General features: G+C 30.4%; 2 protein-coding genes across 3 annotated transcripts in view; both read left to right on the top strand.

Annotated features, from left to right (window-relative positions):
- Positions 1-9,595, top strand: part of LOC142228212 (uncharacterized) — a 73,117-nt gene extending 63,522 nt beyond the window's left edge. For both annotated transcript variants that reach the window (XM_075298578.1, XM_075298579.1), the window contains exons 3-4: positions 7,811-8,121; positions 8,180-9,595. In XM_075298578.1, coding sequence (XP_075154693.1) covers positions 7,811-8,121; positions 8,180-8,919 — 1,051 coding nt within the window. In that variant the 3' untranslated portion in view covers positions 8,920-9,595. The remainder of the gene's footprint in view (positions 1-7,810; positions 8,122-8,179) is intronic.
- Positions 9,596-12,810: 3,215 nt separating this feature from the next.
- Positions 12,811-17,926, top strand: Rtc1 (RNA terminal phosphate cyclase 1). Its single transcript, XM_075302562.1, has 2 exons — positions 12,811-13,876; positions 17,648-17,926. The coding sequence occupies exons 1-2, from the start codon at positions 12,907-12,909 to the stop codon at positions 17,824-17,826; spliced, it is 1,149 nt and encodes a 382-aa protein (XP_075158677.1). The 5' UTR covers positions 12,811-12,906; the 3' UTR covers positions 17,827-17,926.
- Positions 17,927-18,240: the final 314 nt, after the last annotated feature.

Raw genomic sequence — 18,240 nt, 5'->3', positions numbered from 1 at the left:
GTAATAACAAGCAACAACCACCAACTTAATTCAATATCGCTCCCTGTTAAATAGCACTCCAAGCTACAAAACACATATATGTTTATAGGCTATTTCTAAATTAATATATGTTTGCATCCAAGCATATTATATTTACAAACATTTTATGTCCCAAACATAATATGTTCTAACATATTAACATATATGTCCCAAACATGTTATGCTAGTTTATGAACATTATATGCTTGCACTCAAAAATATTGTGTTTAAAAATTTGTGTTCCAAACATATAATGTTTATAGCCAAACATATGAAAAACAGTCTTTTTCATCCGTGTACGTATCGTGCAGAAAGTCCATATCGATTCGTAATTATTTGTAGACTTATCTATACATATCTTTTTTGTCTAATATATACCACGTATGAACTAACTCACAATTTAGAAAACGATGTAAAGAAGTTTTAAGATACCACAACCCAAGTAATTCGATTGTGGATGACAGTCTTTCGTAGAAGTTTCTACACAATCCATGGTGGAGGGTACATAATATTCGGCCTGACCGAACTTACGGCCGTATATACTTGTTTCAGCTTTTTTTCTTCATATACTATCAAAGTCCTTTAAAAACGAGCTAACGACAACTTTATTTTCCAAATTAAGATTTGACTTCCAGTAAAAATTATGCTATGTTTCAAGTAAGAAACGTCTTTAAAATAAAGTGTTGAAAAACATGTCCTATTTTTGAACGACTTTTTTGCTTTGTAGTCAAGATGCAAAAAGACAACAAATTTAAAGACAATTTCATTAATTTTAAAGAATTTTTCTGAATTGTTAAAGTCAAGTTGACCTTAGCCCAACAATTTTTTCTTTCATGTTATGATATCCATTTTTAAGTCAAATCACTGAATTAGAGAAATGCGTCTTCTATGCTAAGAAAAATTTGCATTCGTATTTTAAGGACATGAAATCTTTGGCCTCGCGCTAATTTTTTTCAGTGTGTGCCAATTTTGCACAACTTTTACTTCTTTTTTGGCGAACCGTTCTTTGCTGGGTATTCACGTACAAACAAATGTCAGTTTAAAGATGCAAATTATAATGGATACTTCAAAGTTAAAACAGTTTTCTTAATTCCGAAAAACTTTAAACCAAAGATGCTAAATCCTCAATATAAGTCTAAGCCTATATTTGAAGCGTTTTTTATCTTAAATCTAAAGATTCATTATTTCAGTGAATTTAAGGACGATTTCTTTAAATCAAAAATGTGTTTCTTTACTTTAAGGAAAATTTGCCTAAGTTCAAAGACATATAACTTTAATGGAGGGACGGACGCAAATGTCCAAAATGTGTGTTCTAAATTTAATAAAAAATAATTCCAATCAACGATTGGTCATTTTCTTTTAATAAAAATTTAAATATTATAAAGAAATTTGTCCTTAATATTTTGTAAAATGCGCATGCTTTAGGTTGTGTAATCTTTAAAATCACGTAAAATGTTTTCCGTGTATGTTTGTGGGCAAATTAATATAATTGGGAGCGTTTGCACGTGCAAGATTTTCACCACAATTTTGTCCGCCAGTGAACATAACATAGTTCTAATAAAACTAACATGATTTTCATTTAGAATTTTGTACGAAATTCCTTTAATAAGTGATTCAAATATGCATATAGTAAAGTTACAAAAAAACTCAGCGATTTCAATAATTTTGATAATTTGTTTCCGATTCTGAAGGACAAATTGACTACAGTTTAATAGAATTTTATTTTACATATACATTATTATGTGGAATCTTCTAGCTCTAAGGACAAAACAGCTTCATTCAGACGATTATCGACTTTTGGTCATGGAAAAATACGTCTTCTACGTTATTTTATAAAAATGACAATTCTAATTAAATTTAAAATATTAACCCTCCGATGGGTAGTAAGGACCTGTGGAAAATTTTGACTTTTAATATTAGTGCATAACTCTGCATTTTACATTATCTCAAACTTCATAGTTTATTACTAGCTGTACTAGAATAGGAAGTCATTCATTATGTATGAATAAAACTCCAAAAAGTCCATAGTAGGGACCTTACCACCCATCGGAGGGTTAAAACAAAACTACACCATTATTTTTCTAATCTCACCTTAAGCTAAATAACTTAATACCTCATTCACATTATACTTCCAAAATCCACTTTACCCAGATTTCAAATGTCATTTGCCTTATAAAAAAGGGATTTCAAATCTACTTTTAGTAGATTTTGAGCCTAATGTGTATGAGCTATAAAATTAATTGGATTTATATTTAATTGTCTTTCTTTTTTATTTACAATTTTTATTACTCTATTACATAAATTTTAAATTAGCATATTCATATGGTCGCTTTTAAATTATTCCAAAGAACAAAATACTTCCACTACACGGTTCCTCATAGACTTGTAGATGAATCAACCTGATTGTTAGCGGACTCCGCCACATGTTTTTTTAACGCTGGTGTTCTATTATTGCCAGCTGTTTAGGCTGTTTTTATTCGTTTTCCTCATTTTTGCTAAGACGATTACTTTTGTTTTTGTTCAAAACTATAACCAACAGTCATCATACACTCGCCTCCAAATGGTAATTTCGAGTGGAGGGTGAAACCTTGAGAGCAATTAGCGATTCTTCGCAGTAATGTTAACAAAATCATCGACCATGTCTGGTCGAGTGGGCATACTCTTGGTTTTTTTTTTTCAATTTTTTGAATTTTATGAATTTGTTATTGATTGAAATACGAGTATATATGATAACACAGGAAGTTTAGTGCAAAATTAAAAATAAAAGTAATAATAATAATGAAAATAAAAATTACATTTTAAAAATTTATTTTTATTTCAAAACCATTTTAATATTATTGAGCGAAATCAATATTAGAAATTGAATATCGTATAATAAAAATAAGATAAGTGTTGCATTATTGTCCAAACTTATGAGTTTAGACTTATAAGCCATTACTCTTATGTGGAAATGTTGTAGTTTTACGATACCATTTGAATAATTGAAATAACATTAAGATACACTTGTGAATTATGAATTTAGTACTAAGATATTTCGTGGTCATTGAATTAGAATTTGAGCACTTGCTTTTTATACTTCAACGGTGAGCATAGAACAGACTCAATAAACCTGTACGAATCGAACCCTAATATTCCTTTTTTGTCTTTGTGGTTCACTTGCCCATAATAACTGTTCCCTGAGATATTATGTTTGGCAAAACATTCCATGGTTGATCTCCTTTCCCTTTTGTTATAGTCCTTGCTGGTGGGAAGTAAATTCCAGAGGCCTATTCCCTATCACTCCAGAGGTTGGTAAGAGTGAATTCCATCTCTCCAGACTTCATCTCTCTATACACATAAGCTCAAACATTATATTTAGAAGGGCGAAAATCGGAGCCCTACCGAAAATTTGTTTAAAATACCATTGTTCAAATTTGTGCTCAATCGATCAATAAATAACCTGCCAATCATATAAAAACCAACAAAAGTGGTTTTGGGTCCAAGATTTTGACTTTAGTTTAAGGATTTTGGTATTAATAAAAAGCGGTAGTAATATCATAATAAACCCTCTATTTCACTAAACCCAATTTAACTTTAAAAAAAAAAATTATACACAAATTAAGCATAAAGATTTACTTAATTCCTACTTCTCACAAAATTGTTCATTATTTCTTTGAATTTGTAAATTTTACTACAAATGTGCCCATGTTGAACTTCATATGACACTAAGGTATTCTTGCAATTTTGAACTCCATTTTTTTTTTTCCTTCAAACTACAGAATTTTCTTTAAATTTCTAGTTCAAATCTTTGCTCAATCGGTTCATAAATAACCTTCCTGCAAAAAAAAACAAGACAGTCTTCGAAAATACGGTATTTGCCGGTTTAAAATCAAATTGTTAATTTTGGATAAGAAAAGAGTAAAAAACAAAAAAAAAAAACAATAACAAAAAATTTAATTAAATTTAAAAATTTTAAAATTTAAAAATTGGGGATTTGAACCTGTGTCTCTCGACTTTTTCATTTTATTGGAAGTTCTTTTGAGAAGATTTTGCAAATTACAAGAATTTTCAATTTTTTATTGTGTTAAAACGGGAAAAATATATTCCTAAAAAATAGACGCCCAAAAATAACAAAATAAAAACCATGTACAACATAAAAAAAAAAAACAATCTTTAGAAAACATATTTGATATTTTTTTCACTCATATGTCACTAATAAAGAACAATGTTACGATCCTATCGCAATGTTACGATCCTACCAAAAACTTTTTAATTAAGGTTTCGATGCTTCGTGATCAATTACGTTTGTGGCTGAGTTTACTAAGGCGTTCTGTTATGGTGCCAACAAACCCAGGTTCAACCCCTGGTTAGAGCGAAAAAGTTATTCACATTGTAAAAATTAGATAATTGGAATATAAAAGTATAATAAAAATATTGATCAAAATGAAAAGTGAAATTGGTGAAAATTTTAGATTTTTAATTTTTTTTTAAGTTTTTCATTCAAATAAACTTCAAGGCACATCTAAAGAAATGCAACGGAAAACGAAGTACTTCCACCCCATGCCCAATTAAAATTCATTGGAGATGATCCAAGTTTGCACTACATTCGGATCACAAGTTTGGGATCTATACTACTTTTTTGGAAGCTCTTTTTTTGCTGGGCTACTAATCATATATATCCAAAAAGTGGACTTGGATCCAAGATTTTAACTTTAGTTTAAAGAATTTGTTATTAATGCCAAGCAAAACAGGATCTTTTTTCAAAATCTATACATTTTAAGGCGGGCTGCTGTTTTTCTTAAATCAAGGTTTTATATACTCAAAACTAGGATGCGAGAGTGGTCCAAAAAGTACTTGGTCTACAAAAAAAAAAAAACTGCAAAAGAGACTACAGCTGGTACTGGATTTATTGGTTTGTTTTCTTGTTTTTTGTGTGATAACCCCATATTTCATCAGCTAACAAAAATGGGACATTAGCGTGTTAATGTAAATATTTGAATAAAAAGATTAATAGCTTTTGCAATAAACGTTGACACATGTGTTTAAGTGTGTAATACTATCGCGTAAATCGTTTGAAGTGAGGCAAATTGTTCTCAGTTTATAGAAAAACTACGGATAGAAAAATTTTTGTCAAGTTTGAGATCTTTAACATATGTATTACATCCACGGTCATAGTTGGTAGAATTCTACCAAAAATGGTAGAATTTTTACTGTTTGTTAGATTTTTCAAAATATTCCTCTTCAACTAAGAGGTACTTCACGAACTTTCTATAGACATACCAATTTGACAAAATTTATATTATATTACATGTTAACCTGATACCGAAACAGGCAATTGACGTCCAAATGCATTATATCTACACTGAAAAAAAAGCATACCCGGTTCCAAAGATTTTGTCTTTACTTTAAACAATTTGGTATTGATTCCGAGCCAAAGAAGCGGAGAATACAAGTAAGGATACTTTTAAGACACAATTCTCTTTTAAAATCGGGTTTTGTGTACTTGCTTCTAGGAAGCAAATTTTAATTTTTCGCTTTTTCAGCTTTTTTTCTTCATATGCTATCAAAGTCCTTTAAAAACAAGTTAACGACGACTTTATTTTCCAAATTAAGACTCGACTTCTAGTAGAAATTATGCTTTGTTTCAAGTAAAAAACGTCTTTAAAATAAAGTGTTGAAAAACATGTCCTATATTTGAACGATTTTTTGCTTTTTAGTTAAGATGCAAAAAGACAACAAATTTAAAGACAATTTCATTAAATTTAAAGATTTTTTCTAAATTATTAAAGTCAAGTTGACCTTAGCCCAAACATTTTTTCTTTCATGTTATGATATCCATTTTTAAATCAAATCACTTAATTATAAGGACAATACGACTTCATTGAAAAGTTTATCGACCTTTGGTCAAGGAAAAAAACTTTATAGTAGAGAAATGCGTCTTCTATGCTAAGCAAAATTTGCATTCGTATTTTAAAGACATGAAATCTTTGACCTCACGACAATATTTTTTTCAGTGTAATTATACAATTATTTTTCGAGCTTTATGGACAGATATAGATTAAGGAACATGGTTAATAGAGCCATTGAAAAGAAAACGCCAGATACAAATCTATACACGCCTGGACTGTACATGTTTCGGTTCGGGCGAATGAACCTTTCCACAGCCTTTAGTATAGATCTGGCTGGGAGAGATAACTCAATTTTGGGCCCTTTATGCTAACTCCTATGGAGAAAACATTTGGGAAATTTCCTCTTACAAATTGAATCATCTTTTCTCCCACTGTACATCATCTTTTCATATAACTTACAACTTACAAAATTTATATAGAAATAACATTTTAACAAAATTTTCTATAGAATTAAAATTTTGTAAAAATTGTTTATAGAAATAAAATTTTGATATTTAAATAAAATTTTGACAACATTTTCTATTGAAATAAAATTTTGACAAAATTTTCTATAGAAATAAAATTTTGACAAAATTTTCTATAGAAATAAAATTTTGACAAAATTTTCTATAGAAATAAAATTTTGACAAAAATATTCTATAGAAATAAAAATTTGAAAAAATTTTCTATAGAAATAAAATGTTGACAAAATTTTCGATAGAAATAAATTTATAGAAATAAAATTTTGATAAAATTTTCTATTGAAACAAAATTTTAACAAAATTTTCTATAGAAACAACTTTTTGACAAAAATATTCTATAGAAAAAAAAATTTTACAAAAAATTAATCTATAGAAAAAAAAATTTACAAAAATATTCTATAGAAATAAAATTTTGACAAAATTGTCTATAGAAATAAAATTTTGACAAAATTTTCTATAGAAATAAAATGTTAACAAAATTTTCTAAAGAAATAAGATTTTGACAAAATTGTCTATAGAAAAAAAATTTGACAAAATTTTCTATAGAAATAGAATTTTGACAAAATTGTCTATAGAAATAAAATTTTGACAAAATTTTCTATAGAAATAAAATTTTGACAAAAATATTCTATAGAAATAAAATTTTGACAAAATTTTCTATAGAAATAAAATGTTGACAAAATTGTCTATAGAAATAAAATTTTGACAAAATTTTCTATAGAAATAAAATGTTAACAAAATTTTCTAAAGAAATAAGATTTTGACAAAATTGTCTATAGAAATAAAATTTTGACAAAAATATTCTATTGAAATAAAATTTTGACAAAATTTTCTATAGGAATAAAATGTTGACAAAATTTTCTATAGAAATAAAATGGTGACAAAATTTTCTATAGAAATAAACTTTTGATAAAATTTTCTATTGAAACAAAATTTTCTATAGAAACAACATTTTGACAAAAATATTCTATAGAAAAAAAAATTTACAAAAATATTCTATAGAAAAAAATTTTTACAAAAATATTCTATAGAAATAAAATTTTGACAAAATTTTCTATAGAAATAAAATTTTGACAAAATTGTCTATAGAAATAAAATTTTGACAAAATTTTCTATAGAAATAAAATGTTAACAAAATTTTCTAAAGAAATAAGATTTTGACAAAATTGTCTATAGAAATAAAATTTTGACAAAATTTTCTATAGAAATAAAATTTTGACCAAATTTACTGTAGAAATAAAAATTTGACAAAATTTTCTGTATAAAAAAATTTTGCAAAACAACATTTGTTTGTTTGTTTTTTTTTTTTTGGTAAGAGTTTCTATAATTCTATAATTTTTTTATTACTCAAGTGGCAACCGTGATTACATGACATATCTTTTTATTTAGGTAATTTATCTTTAAAATAAGTAATCATTTTCAATTTTCTCGTTTTTTTTTCAGGTTACACATACGTCCCTTGGGTCTATTATTTTTATTTATATTCGGTTTTTGGTTTTACAAAACCCGCCTGAATATAAGCATTCAAACTCCTCCTGAACTGCAAAAGCATTTACAGCAAATCCAACAACGTCTATTAGAGTGGCGTCAAACGCGACCAGCAATGTTTAGTGCAATTGCTAGTGGTGTTCTTGGAACATTGGCTTTTGTGGGTCATTTTGTGACAGGTTCTATGGCTGTGGTGGCTGGTCTAATTATAGCTATGGTCATCTCAACCAAATATAATTTTAAAATAATGAAAAATGAGCGAATTGGTAAGTGCTTTAAATTATCTTTACTTAGACACAAATTATTTCATTTCAATTTTTCCAGAAATTGCTGATTGGCCGGAGAAAATTTATGGTGATACTGAAATGGATGATGAATTTTTGCCTGAAGTGAATGAGACCAATATGTTCCTTTTGGAAAGAGCCAGTGATTTGGCCTCCCTTACCCTGCCCACAGAAGATGGTGAAAATGATGAAGACAAAAGCGATGAAGTACCATCAGAATTATTAATACCCGATCCCATACCAGAAATCGATGAAAATTCTACAGATGAAGATCAAGATGATCTCATGCCTGTTGTAAATCCTTCAATAGGCACCAAGAAAAGTACTAATTTAGAAGGACCAGCAGTGAAATATCCACAACATGGTGATGCCATTGAATTTAAAAAGGGCCACTTTAAACGTGACTCTTCACTTTCATCATCCTCGTCGGAGGAAAGTCTGTCCAAGGGACTGCAGTTTCCCGATCATACACAAGTAGATGGAGCCAGTAGCTCGGCGAAATCAATAAATTCTTCTCAGTATGCCGGAGATGGGCGCACACAAGAAGATATGGCCTCAGAAATGATCTCGATGGCCGTGAAGGCACAATCTCAAGCTTTATTCAGCAATAGCTCTAAGCTGATACCAGCTTTGGTATCTGGTCTGGTGCAGAATGTTTTGGGTACAAGTGGTACAGCGGGAGGACCAATGGTTATACCACCCAAAAGAGTTTTATCCACCAATATGGATTCCTCGGATGAAAGTGATTTTGAGATTGTGGAAGATGAAGACTTTAAATAATCGCCAAACAATGCCAAATCACAAAAACCGTGACATACATATTTTCATAACCACTGCAACAACAACAATACTTTAGGACATACATAGTTATGTATAAGAGAGAAAACAAAACTTTAATGAAAAAGAAATTAAATCTGTGAATTATTTTATTTTTATTGTTTGTTCGATTTATCATTATTAAGGATATTTTGTTTCTATTTTTCTATTTTTAATATCCTTCCAGTGGATTTAAAGGTGTTAATATATAAATAACTTTTTTGTTTTAAATCGAAAGAAAAAAAATGATAGGTGTTTGTACCAAAGCCAAGCAATCCTTGCAGACGAAAAAAAAACATTATTACTTACGTATTTCTTTTAAGTTTAAGGTGTTATTTTTTATTATATTGTTCATATCATGCAGATGCTATACACATACATATTATTTATGTTAAACATTATAATTTTTGATTTAGTTTTTATACATATTTTTTAGTTTTTATGATTATTTTATTTTTTTTTTGTTATATTCTCATTTACTTACAAAACCTAATGAAAACAACAACAATTGTGATTATTTTTTACCGCTTAATATATAATATAATTAAAAAGAAACACAAAAAAAACAACAATAAAAAATGTATAGATTTATGAAATAAAACGAAACATATTAATAAAAACAGGATAATAATATATGAAAGCCTCTTTCTAATAAACTTATGCCCAACATAAATATTTGATGAAGATGTGAAAACCTGAAACTGTGTCGCGTTTTGCACACTTCGGCGATTTATTGAAAATGAACCGACACTAATTCAAGTCGCAATTTTAACCCAATTTGCCTGAATTTGGCGATGTAGATATTTTTTTTACAAACTCTGAATTAAATTTTCTAAGCCTCTGAAAATCACGCTGCCGCAGATTAAGTCGATGTCCTGATTTCCACGGCAATTTTTGAATATTTCTGTAGTCAGCTATATTGCTCAAAATCACCGATAATTCACTACGGGTTTTTAGGATATAGACAAAATTTTTTGAACCGGGTAAGCTTTTTTTCAGTGTAGTGCTAGTGAATAAATTTCACGAAAATACCGGTGAATATGGAAAGTAGAATACCATGATATTGGAATTGATTCACATTCCCCTAGAAGTGGATATGCGAACTTGATGTTTTATTGGTAAATAAAAAGCACCGATTAGATATATTTGTGTCGGCTCAAACATCAAGCCACAAGTGGCAAAAATTGAGTGTCAGCCGCTGCTGATAAAATGGACCGGTTTCATTCTATCAGCAGAACTTCTACGGAAAATCGGTACAAATTGCCACTGACAAATCTAATACAGGACTGGTTCCTATGCTCCAGTTTTCCGCAGCTTTTAAATATTCATATATATCTTTAAATTCTACACTTTCATGATATTAAAATCTGATTGGACCTGCACATTTAATGAAGTACAATGCGTAGAATTATTGCTCAACACACTCAATTTTTGCCGCCGTCGGCTTGACGGCCAGCTGAATATTAACCGACCCTTTTCTGACAGCGGCAGCCGAGTCGATAGAAATTTATTCTTTGCCAATTGTCCTTTAAAAGATATAATTAAAGGTATCCGAAACACTTTGAGATTAATTACATAAAAAAATTGACCATAAAGTTTTTATTTTCTTCTTTCCGTGCATAAATTTTTATAGAAATGTATTGAATTAGTTTAGATTAAAAACTCAGTTATTTTGAAGAAAACTCCTCAATTGTAAGCAAAATTTTATTTCTATAGAAATTTTGGTCAACATTTTATTTCTACAGCAAATTTAGTCAAAATTTTATTTCTATAGAAAATTTTGTCCCAGTTTTATTTCTATAGAAAATTTTGTCAAAATTTTATTTCTATAGAAAATTTTGTCAAAATGTTATTTCTATAGAAAATCTTGTCAAAATTTTATTTCATTAATGTTGTTTTTGATTTCAGCTTAAAACCATGCATTGACTAAACTACAAGTGTAACTTAACCAACAGAGGAAAAGTATGCTTGTCAAATTTATTTGGGCAAAGCCCTATAGACTGCAAGTAGACGATGCTGATGAGGAATGTGGTAATTCCGAAACAGCTGTACATCCAACCATCTTGCAGTCTATAGGGCTTTGCCCAAATAAATTTGACAAGCATATTTTTCCTCTGTTAGTTAAGCTACACTTGTAGTTTAGTCAATGCATGGTTTTAAGCTAAAATCAAAAACAACAATAATAATTGAAGAGAAACCAACAATAACAAACAAAACGAATGAAAATTTTATTTCTATAGAAAATTTTGTCAACATTTTATTTCTATAGAAAATTTTGTATAAATTTTATTTCTATAGAAAATTTTGTCAAAATTTTATTTCTATAGAAAATTTTGCCAAAATTTTATTTCTATACAAAATTTTGTCAAAATTTTATTTCTATACAAAATGGTTTCAAAATTGTATTTCTATAGAAAATTTTGTCAACATTTTATTTCTATAGAAAATTTTGTATAAAATTTATCTCGATAGAAAAAATTTTTCAGAATTTTATTTCTATAGAAAATTTGCTCAAAATTTTATTTCTATAGAAAATTTTCCTAAAATTTTATTTCTATAGAAATTTTTCTCAAAATTTTATTTCTATAGACATTTTTTTTACAATTATTGTTCAGCACACTCAATTTTTGCCACCGGCGATTTTAGCCTCCGTAGAATAGGTCAACTTATCTCAACTCTAATTTAGTGGCCAATTAATCGAAAATGTTGAAATAAATCAGAAAAAATATTAATAATGGTTGTATTTTTGCCCAAAATGATGAACCTTTCACCCAAAACTAATCGAGCTGTATAATAATTTTACAAAAAATTTACTCAAAAAATTTAAGTAAAATATAAATTTGATTGTAAGATTGGTTGATTACCATTCAGATAACTTCAAATTAATTATCCGCCGCCGAATAGACAAATTTATATCGGCTTAGCCGTCAAGCGCCGCCGGACGCAAAAATTTTGTTTCAGCCGCCGCTGACAAAAATGGGTCGGCTTCATTCTCTGCCGGCGACTTAAGGCCGGTATGCACCTCTTGCTAAAAATTTCTATGGAAAATTTTGTCAAAATTTTATTTCTTTCGAAAATTTTGTCAAAATTTTATTTCTTTCGAAAATTTGTCAAAATTTTATTTCCATCGATTTTTTTTTTAAATTTTATTTCTATAGAATTTTTCTTTTTAAATATTATTTCTATAGAAACTGTTGTTAAAATTTTATTACTATAGAAACTGTTGTAAAAATTTTATTTCTATAGAAAATTTTGTCCAAATTTTATTTCTATAGAAAAATTTGTCAAAATTTTATTTCTATAGGAAATTTTGTCCAAATTTTATCTCGATAGAAAAATGTTTGAAATTTCTATTTCTATAGAAAATTTTCTCAAAATGTTATTTCTACAAAAAATTTTCTTAAAATTGTATTTCTATAGAAAATTTTCTCAAAATTTTATTTCTATAGAAAATTTTGTCCTAATTTTGTTTTTATAGAAACATTTTGTCAATACTTTATTTCTATAGAGATTGTTTTAAAAATTTTATAGCTATATAGAAATCTGAAGTACCTCTTAGTTGGAGAGGAAGATTTGGAAAAATCTACCAAAACATTAAGAGTTCTACCAAATAGTAAAAAATCATTCATCATTGACTGATAAAGAAAATCTATCAAAAATAATTGATTTTATCCATTACCGGGAAATATCGTCCAATTTATCCTTAGGTGTGAGTATCTGCAAATTTGATTCTTTCCATACGATGGTACTGCCATCTGTTGTTTTAATTGTGCTCTCTCTTTTAACAAGAGAAAACATTTTAGCCTCTTTTTGTTTTGACATTTCTCCCATTCTTCTAAACAATTGACACACACAGCCATATACCTTTAAACTACACGTGCATAGTAAGCAAGCATCAAGCAGAGATTTGAAATCATTCCGTGAAAAGATTTTTGTAAAAACGTACCCATAATGCCTCCCGTAGCCCAAGAAGGTAATTGTCTTATATATCGTGGAAGTAATTTCCTCAAACAGCGTTTAATCCTATCCGTATTGAGTGGAAAGCCAGTGAAAATCACCCAGATACGTTCAGAAGATGAAGCAAATCCCGGTTTGAGAGAATATGAAATTGGCCTAATACGTCTGTTGGATAAATTGACAAATGGTACTAAAATTGAATTGAATCCTGCTGGAACATCGGTTATGTTTGTGCCAGGGCTTTTGCATGGTGGCCAGTTGCACCATGACTGTAGTTGTCAACGCAGTATTGGCTACTATTTGGACGCCTTGATAGCCTTGGGTCCATTCTGTAAAATGCCTCTAAATGTAACACTCAGAGGTATTACTAATAGTAAAGATTCCCCTTCGGTGGATCACATGAAAGGTGCGGCATTGTCGGTGCTAAAACGTTTCTTAGTGGTCGACGATGGATTGGAATTGAAAATAGTTAAACGTGGTGTTGCACCTTTGGGTGGCGGAGAAGTGGTGTTTAAATGTCCCGTGCGTAAAACATTACGATCATTACAGTTTACACAACAGGGTATGGTAAAACGTATACGAGGCACTGTATATGCCTGCAAAGTATCACCTGCTATGGCCAACCGTACTGTGGAGACGGCTAAAGGCGTTATGTTGAAATTTCTACCCGATGTATACATTTACACTGATCAAAATCGTGGCAAAATGTCTGGCAATTCCCCCGGGTTTGGTATATGTCTTTTGGCGGAGACAACCGATGATGTGGTTTTTGCCGCCGAAGTTAATTCACATACCAAAGATGACACAAACAAGGATCCTTCGATTCCTGAAGATATGGGAAAGGAAGCTGCATTACGTCTCTTGGATGAAATTTATCGTGGTGGTTGTGTTGATTCTGCATATCAATGGTTGGTGGCATTATTCATGACTTTGGGTCAGAAAAATGTATCGAAATTTATGACAGGTGAGTGTGAAAGAAGGTTCATATACTTTTGGATGAAAATCGTCTATTTGATTTTTCACGATTTTCAATTTGCCTCAAAGTGGACTTTTTATAATGGTTAGCCTATGTAGTCATGTAGCATGTCTAAATTTGATTCGAAACTTCAACGAAATCTGCAGTGATATAAAGATACATAAGGAAACTATATCTAAAACTGAATCAAATTGAGCAAATTTAGGCACTCCAAGTTAGATTGGTGGTATATGCAATTGATCAAGTTAAGAGATGCGTAGCGAACTAAGTGATTGAGGGTTGTCTTTTATATTTCGGGAGTAGAGAACCAAAACAACATCGCTTTATCATTTTTCAAAATATTCCCTATTAAGATCTATGCACGTTTGCATGTGTTTCAACCAATTGTCGAAGGACTTTTGTCACTCTGAATGAGGTATCTCCAAAACATGCATTCTGGATGCGCCAACCGCTTCTTCATGTGTCGGAAAAACGACCTCTCGACTGCTGTTTATTTTCTGGCTTATCTTGCAATTTCAGTTGGCTCACAGCATAATTGGTTTCCGGTACAACAACTGATTTTGTATGAACTTCACAAAATTCGTCTACGACTTCGGTTGAATTCACCATACCATCGTACGAAAATGTTCTCGATTTAATTCCATTTTTTGGGTAAGACGATTTTCTAAAAAACCATCGCATGGCTTTGATGTCATTCGTAACTTTGAATGACAAATATATAGTAGGTCTAAACTGATCTATAAAAAATTTGAATAGGAAATAAACTTTGCGATAGAGACTATTAAAGTTAACAACGGCGAATATCCAACAACAATGATAGGTTAGGTTAGGTTAAAGTGACAGCCCGATTAAGATTCAGGCTCACTTAGACTATTCAGTCCATTGTGATACCACATTAACAAAAAGTACCTATTACATATGGGCACTTCTAGTTTTAACCGTTGAAACTTCTCGATTATTTTCTTCTGTTGAACCAACCAGATTGTTCCAAAAACATTAGCAGACTGCTTGAGTTAACGTTTTCTAAAATTTGCTTACGCTTTACACAAAATGCAGGACACTCACACAAGAGGTGTTTTATTGATTCCTTTTCCTCCGCATCATGACAGCTCATACAATAGTCATTATACTTCGCACCAATAGTTTTTGCAAAATCGCCTATCAGGCAGCGACCCGTTATAGCAGATATCAGGAGTGATATCTGGCGTCTCGAGAACACTAGCATATCTCGTGTGCGGTTTAAGTTTAAATGGGGCCATATTTGCTTGGTGTCGTTACAACCCTTACAATTCTCCCATCGACAATGATAAAAAGTTATGGTGATAACTTATTCACATTTTCTAACTTTTTATACCCACCACCATAGGATGGTGATGGGGGTATAATAAGTTTGCCATACCGTTTGTGACACATAGAAATGCTTCCCGCTTTAAAAGGTGTATATATTCTTGATCGGGAAAAATTTCTAAGACGATATAACGATGTCCGTCCATTTGCCTGGATATCTTTTGTAATCACGCTACAGCTTTTAATAAGAAAGCTATCTTGCTGAATTTATGCACAAACTCGTTTTTTGTCTCTAAGCAGTTCGAAGATGGGCTATATCGGTCAATGTTTCGACATAGCCCCCTTATAAACTGATTCCCTGTTTTTACTAATTGTGGGTACTTTAAGTCGGTTAAGTATTCTGCTAAATTTGGTATATATCGGTCCATGTTTTGGTATAGCGCCCACATAGACAGATCTCCCGATTTGACTTCTTGAGAACATAGAAGGCACAATTTTCAATCAATTCTGTTGAAATTTTAAAACCAGAGGAATTTTAGTTTTATAAAGAGCTGCGCCAAATTTGGTATATATCGGTCCATGTTTTCATTCAGCGCGCCCATATAGACTGAGCTCCCGATTTAACTTCTTAACGGCATGGAAACCACAATTTTCATCCGATTTGCTGGGAATTTAATAGACCATATAGACCGATCCCCCGATGTTTCCTCTTGAGGGCATAGATGCCACCCAGATCATTTTCCGACACGGATCCACGAATATTGAGTTCGATAGATTGCGGACAACAAAGTTGATCGCTTTAAACCACAATACAAACGTTGAACATGAAATAAAATTGTTTTACCAAAATATACAAAGTTTACAAGCCCATCATCTTCATGTCGCCACAGACCAAAATATAATGAAGTGTGATATACGTTGCTTTGTGGAAACATGGACTTTCTCAGATGAGTACTTTGAAATATCTAATTTCACGCTGTTTTCACGACTATATTCACCTCGCAATATTCAAAAGCCGAGGAATAAACGTTGAATTATGGTATACATTTAAGTTGTATAAACGGAAATTTCGTAAATTTGATATATGTACATGGGAATTCCAAATAACTTTTTTACAAGTACTATTGATGTCTTGATGTCCGTGAAGTTAAAGTTAACTTTATCTTAGCGGAGACAAAAACCGAGCTATGTTCACTTTGTACAAAAGTTCAGCTAAATAATGAACATAGCTCAATTACGTAGGAAGGAAAAATGAATATTAAATAAAATTATTAATTTTTAATGCGAAACATCCTGTAGGTAAACGAAGCTAAAGCAATTTAATAGAAATATGTATAAAGTGCTGGAAAAAATACAAAGATTTATTGAAAATCCCACATAGTCAGCGAAAATTGGACTATAAAACTGAAAGCTAAAATTTAGAATTTAGGTCACTGTGCCAAAAATCGGCATGGGGGGATATACCAAGTAGTGGTGGAGACAGCTCTCCCCGAGTAGAATACGAACCTGAAATGAGATTATTCAATTGGTTAACAGTTTTTGAGAAATTTCGGTCTTAAGTTGAAATTCAGATTTTGGGCCGATTTTAGTATTTGGGCCACTGTGCCAAAAATCGGCATGGGGGGGATATACCAAGTAGTGGTGGAGACAGCTCTCCCCGAGAAGAAGATTTATTGTCAATAAATCTTTGTATTTTTTCCAGCACTTTATACATATTTCTATTAAATTGCTTTAGCTTAATTTATCTACAGGATGTTTCGCATTAAAAATTATTTAATATTCATTTTTCCTTCCTACCTAATTGAGCTATGTTCATTATTTAGCTGAACTTTTGTACAAAGTGAACATAGCTCGGTTTTTGTCTCCGCTAAGATAAAGTTAACTTTAACTTCACGGACATGATGTCTTGTGCCATGTCCACATATTTGCTAGTTGAAATGAAATCGGTTTAGTAGGTAATTCTGGCCTATCGATACAGCGTTTGCCTGGATGAAAAAACACAACCTATTTAACTTCTAAATAATTAGTCTCTTTTACGAGTTTTTGCTGACAGCCTACAAGAAAATATATATTTTTAAAGTAAATTAAACCATTCTAAATCACAAAGTATTCTAAAAAATTGAAACCTCAAATCTTGTGTGTGAATACAAATAAAATGTGATTAAATTAATAAAAACGGTATACAGCTTTTGCTAGTCATGAGAAATGTACTGGTATTACTAGCGGAAAATTATCGATTGTGTACATTTTGCTTCCATATGAAATACACGATAAAACTGAATTATTAGCAAGAATTTACAAAGATGCACCTTAAGCAAACATTTTGATATCCATAAGAAATGTTTGGCGTGTTTTCGTTAGCACAGCATTATTGAGATGCATATGAAATTTATGGGAGGAAACGTGAACAATCGATTGCATTTTCCTAAATAAAACTTCAATAAAAATTTAAATTGTTTAATTTTCTTACAGGACCTCTTTCATCCTATACGGTACATTTTTTACAACATTTACGTGATTTCTTTTCCATTACCTTTAAATTGGAAAATCCTGAAAATGAAGATGATGACGATGCTTTGGCAGGAGCACAAAAAGTTCTACTGACGTGTGTGGGTATTGGTTACACAAATATCAGCAAAAGAGTTATTTAAACATCCACTGATGCCTTTTTATATATAATATTAAGTATATTTTAGGTTAATTTTATTTAGGATATGCGGAATAAAAAAAAACTTTGTACAAACAAAAAAATCTTCATTAGAAATTTTGTGGAAAATTTATTGGTATTCATAAATTTGGGTTCAAAAATTATATATGGCGATGGTCAATGCGATGTTTTAATCTTGAATGGAATATTCTTGATATTCGAAGGACAAAAGGTAGTACACAAAAAGATATTTGTTTCTAGACACCACAGAAAAATCTGCTAAAACAGCAGAAAAAGGGATTTACACTAAAAGATGTTTTATTTCGGTGGAAACAAACAGAAAACATAAATTGATTTGATTTTTCTTCAATCAAGGCATTACAACATACAAAATGTTTTTGATGGCATTTAGGAGCTT

Source organism: Haematobia irritans, chromosome 3 (genome assembly GCF_050003625.1).
Source record: "Haematobia irritans isolate KBUSLIRL chromosome 3, ASM5000362v1, whole genome shotgun sequence".
NCBI classification, from domain to species: domain Eukaryota; kingdom Metazoa; phylum Arthropoda; class Insecta; order Diptera; family Muscidae; genus Haematobia; species Haematobia irritans.
This window is presented reverse-complemented; position numbering and strand designations above follow the sequence as displayed.